This window comes from Physeter macrocephalus, chromosome 18, assembly GCF_002837175.3.
Source record: "Physeter macrocephalus isolate SW-GA chromosome 18, ASM283717v5, whole genome shotgun sequence".
Taxonomy (NCBI): Eukaryota; Metazoa; Chordata; class Mammalia; order Artiodactyla; family Physeteridae; genus Physeter; species Physeter macrocephalus.
This window is the reverse complement of record NC_041231.1, coordinates 4,442,594-4,446,065: the sequence shown is the minus strand read 5'-3', so window position 1 is coordinate 4,446,065 and position 3,472 is coordinate 4,442,594. Positions and strand designations below refer to the sequence as shown.

General features: G+C 68.8%; 1 protein-coding gene across 1 annotated transcript; it reads left to right on the top strand.

Moving 5' to 3' along the window:
* LOC112066970 (leucine-rich repeat-containing protein 56-like) lies at positions 1 to 3,314 on the top strand (the record flags this gene model as incomplete). The annotated part of the gene is made up of 4 exons (XM_055079566.1): positions 1 to 81; positions 326 to 468; positions 696 to 829; positions 2,125 to 3,314. Coding segments are annotated over 4 exons (681 nt in total), but the record flags the coding sequence as incomplete, so codon positions are not given.
* Between the last annotated feature and the right edge of the window lie 158 nt (positions 3,315 to 3,472).

The window sequence follows — 3,472 nt, the reverse complement described above, 5'->3', positions numbered from 1 at the left end:
TGGTCCCCGGGGGCCCCCTGCCTGCAGGCCTTCTTCCCCAGGGCCCAGCCCCAGAGGACGACGCCAGCAGCCTCACCCACGGTAGGCGACCCACCTCGGCGTGAAGCTGCCCTGTAGCCCCGCAGCCCCGAACTAGGCCCAGCCGCACCCTCTTCTTCAGGTGCCGGCCGGGTCCTCTGTGGAAACCCCGCCAAAGGCCTGCGGGAGCGTCGGCACCAGTGCCAGGTACAGCCTGCTCCCCCCGAAGGCCGTGCCCCGGCCTGACGGCGCCTGCCCCGGCACCCCCCCGAAGGCCGTGCTCCTGAACCAGCCCGTCCCTCCCTAGGCTGGGGCACACCCAGAGAGGCTGCCGCCTACCGGGCCCGAAGACCTGGCCGCCCGGGCCTCCGCCCCGGGGCCTGACCCTGCAGACGGCTGCCACCTCCTGGCCTCGGCCGGGCTTCCGGCCTTGAGGGAGCTGCGCCTGCGGTGGGTGCTCCCTGCCCCCCAGCCCGGCCCCCCCACCCTGTGTGTCCCGACTGGTGGGGGCTTCTGGCTGGGACCTGCCTTGGCTGAGCGCTCGCTGGTCCTCCGGGTGGCTGGAGGGGCTGGTCATGGGAGCCCAAGGCTGGGGCACCAGCCTGGAGCCACACTCATGTGGGATTGGCTCCAAAGGAGGGGCAGGGCTGCAGCCTCTCCCCTTCCCCGCACCCCAGTCCCCTCCCCAGTAGGTGCCTGGAGCCCCGGGAGGAGGGGGCCGCCGCCCCCGGGGGCCCACAGAGGGGCCCTGAAGAAGAGCAGGACAAGGCTGGGCCCAAGACTCGCCCCAGCCCCCCGAGCCTGGCCCCAGGTACCGGCGTGACCGCGCACACAGGCTCAGACCAGCTCTGCCCCCTCCTCAGCCAGGCTCTGAGATGGGAGGGATGGGGAGGTCCTCTCTTGGGGGTGGGGTCTCACGACCAAGGGGTTCCAACCCCAAGTCCCCCTCTTCTGAGCCCATGGGACCATGTGGCCACCGGGGCTGGATGAGAGAGAGAAGGCCCTCCAGAGAAGGACGGTGTGAGCAGCGGCCAGAGGGTTCCTGAGTGAAAGCGCAAGTGGCCCCAGGGGTGGGGGCAACGAGGGGCCAGGCCCAACAAGCAGGACAGGCCTACCAGAAGTCCTGAGGGGAGCATGGCACAAGCCAGCAAAGGGAACAAGGCCACCAGATGGGCAGGAGACCAAGGCGGGGAGGGGTACTGCCCTTCCTCTGCAGACAGGGCCTGTGCTGGGCTCGGGACACAGAATTAAGCCAGGCGAGGCCCTCCCTCAGGGACACTGGCTTCAGAGTGACCATGGCTGAGAGGAGCAAATGCAGGGCCTGTGAGGCAGAGACCCCCCCTCACCCAGCAGGCCCCAGGGAGGCTTCCTGGAGGAAGGGTCTGAACCGACTGCCAGAACAGCTGGGCGGGCAAACCCGGGGAGGGGGCGTTGCAAGCCAGGGCCACAGGAGTGTAGGCTGCAAGATTGGCCCAGTGACCCTCCGGGGTGGCGGGTGGCGTGGCATTGGGGGCGGGTGCGCATCAAGGAAGCCAGGATGGAGCAGGGATAGGGCAGGTCCAAGCTCTGCACTTCCTGTGCTGGCTGCAGCTTGCGGGGAGGGGCTGGGGAAGGTGGGCCATGAGACAGCCAGGAGGGGTGGAAAGGTGGAGGGAGAGCGGGCAGGCAGCCAGGGAGGGACAAAGGGGTGCCAGGACCTCCTACTCCAGTCTGGGTCCGGTGGGCTCTGGGTGACCACGGACACACCCACCCAGCCTGCCCTCAGGTGGGTGACAGGGCCTCGCTCTATAGGGGAGGTTTGGGAACTGCCCCAGGGCCACCAGCCTGTGAGCATGCCCTGGGGGACGGGACCCAGTGACCCAAAGCCAGAGCCCAGACTTCCCCAGAGGTGGGTCCAGCTCAAGCAAAGGTCAGAGGTTACAGGGCCGAGGGGCCACAGCTTCCCTGGAGAGCACAGGAAGTGGGGCAGTGGGGTGCTGCCTTGGGGGGGGTGAAGGGCTAAGGGGAGGAACCACAGTGGACACTGCAGCCCTGCCCATGGTGACCGCCCCAAGTGACTCCTTGGGGGCCCTTGTCTGACATGCCGTCTCTTTCCTTCTTTTCCAGAGCCTTCCAGGACCTTGGGCTACAACCTGACCCCCTCTCCTCCCAAGTCCCTCATGCCATCTGACAGGGGCAGCAGCTCCTGGGGGTCCACAGATCTGCAGTTCTGGGGGCGTCGCCTCAGAGCCCTGGGTAGTCTGGGGCCTGGCCTGGGTCAGGGGCTGGCTGCAGTGACTGCTCTGAGAGCCCTAGAGGTGGCCTCAGGCCCCAGCCCTCGAGCCGAAGGCTGTCCAGACCCAAAGCCGGCACCAGATCCAGCAACCAGACCCCCAGCCTCCGATGCATGCCGCACCTGCCTCATCACCCCAGCCCAACCCCACCCCTAGTGTACACCACTACCCACTGCCAGGCTGGCCTGGGTGGTAGGCAAGGGCCCCAGGGCGATCGTGGGAGCCCCCGTGTGAACTCTGGCCTCACAGAACCCAGAGGACCTGGGCGGGTGTGTTAGGGGGTGGGAAGTGAGCCTGGCACAGGAGAGGACCCTCTTGGTAGAGGGAAGTTAGGAGTTGGGACCACCACGCGTGGGAAGAGGGGGATCCCAGGAGAGAGTGGTCCAACTCGCCACCGCTGGCCCAGCTGCCCACCTCTTCCGTGTGGCCTGGCCTTCCCAGGAGGAGCAGACTGGGCCCAGGCCGAGGTGGCTGCAGCTGGCCCCTGGCCATCCCCTGGCCAGCCCTCCAGCCGCCCCAGGGCTCTGAGCCACCCCTGGGTTGCTGCGGTCCCGAGCAGAGGCGCTTGCCCTAGGCTAACCAGGGTGCGACAACGCCTCCCATCCCTGGTGGACTTGTGGGCTTCCCCGCGCGGGGATGGAGTGGCCAGCTCCCTCCTCTTGGGGCCGGATACCCGTAAAACCAAGCGAATCATTTTCGACTCTCAGGTGTACAGAAACGCGGTTTACTTGGTAGGCGGCGTTGGTTCAATAAACTATACAGCTGGCACCGCCTGCCTCCGGCGCTTTCTCCCCGCCCCGCCCCGCAGCCACAGTCGTGGAGACGCGGGAGCACAGGCGACGGTGCCGCCGCCCTTGCCTGGCCCTACACCTGCCAGCGCGAGTCCGCGGTGATGGGCGGGCAGCTGAGGAAGCGGAAGCCGAACCTGCTCTCGGCCGTGCTCTGCACCGACAGCGCCACCATCGGACAGCCGCGGTCCACGCTCTTCCGGCGCACCTGGGGGGGCGGGGCCTGAGAGGCCGCAGGGCGGGGGCGGGGGCGGGGCGGGGCGGGGCGGGGGCGGAGGCGGGGCGGGGCGGGGGCCGGGGACAGGGCCGGGGGTTGCCCGGACGCTCGCGCCAGCGCTCACCCGGAGCTTGTGTTCCTTCCTAGCCTGGCAGTCCTCGACGCGCAGCCCGGCC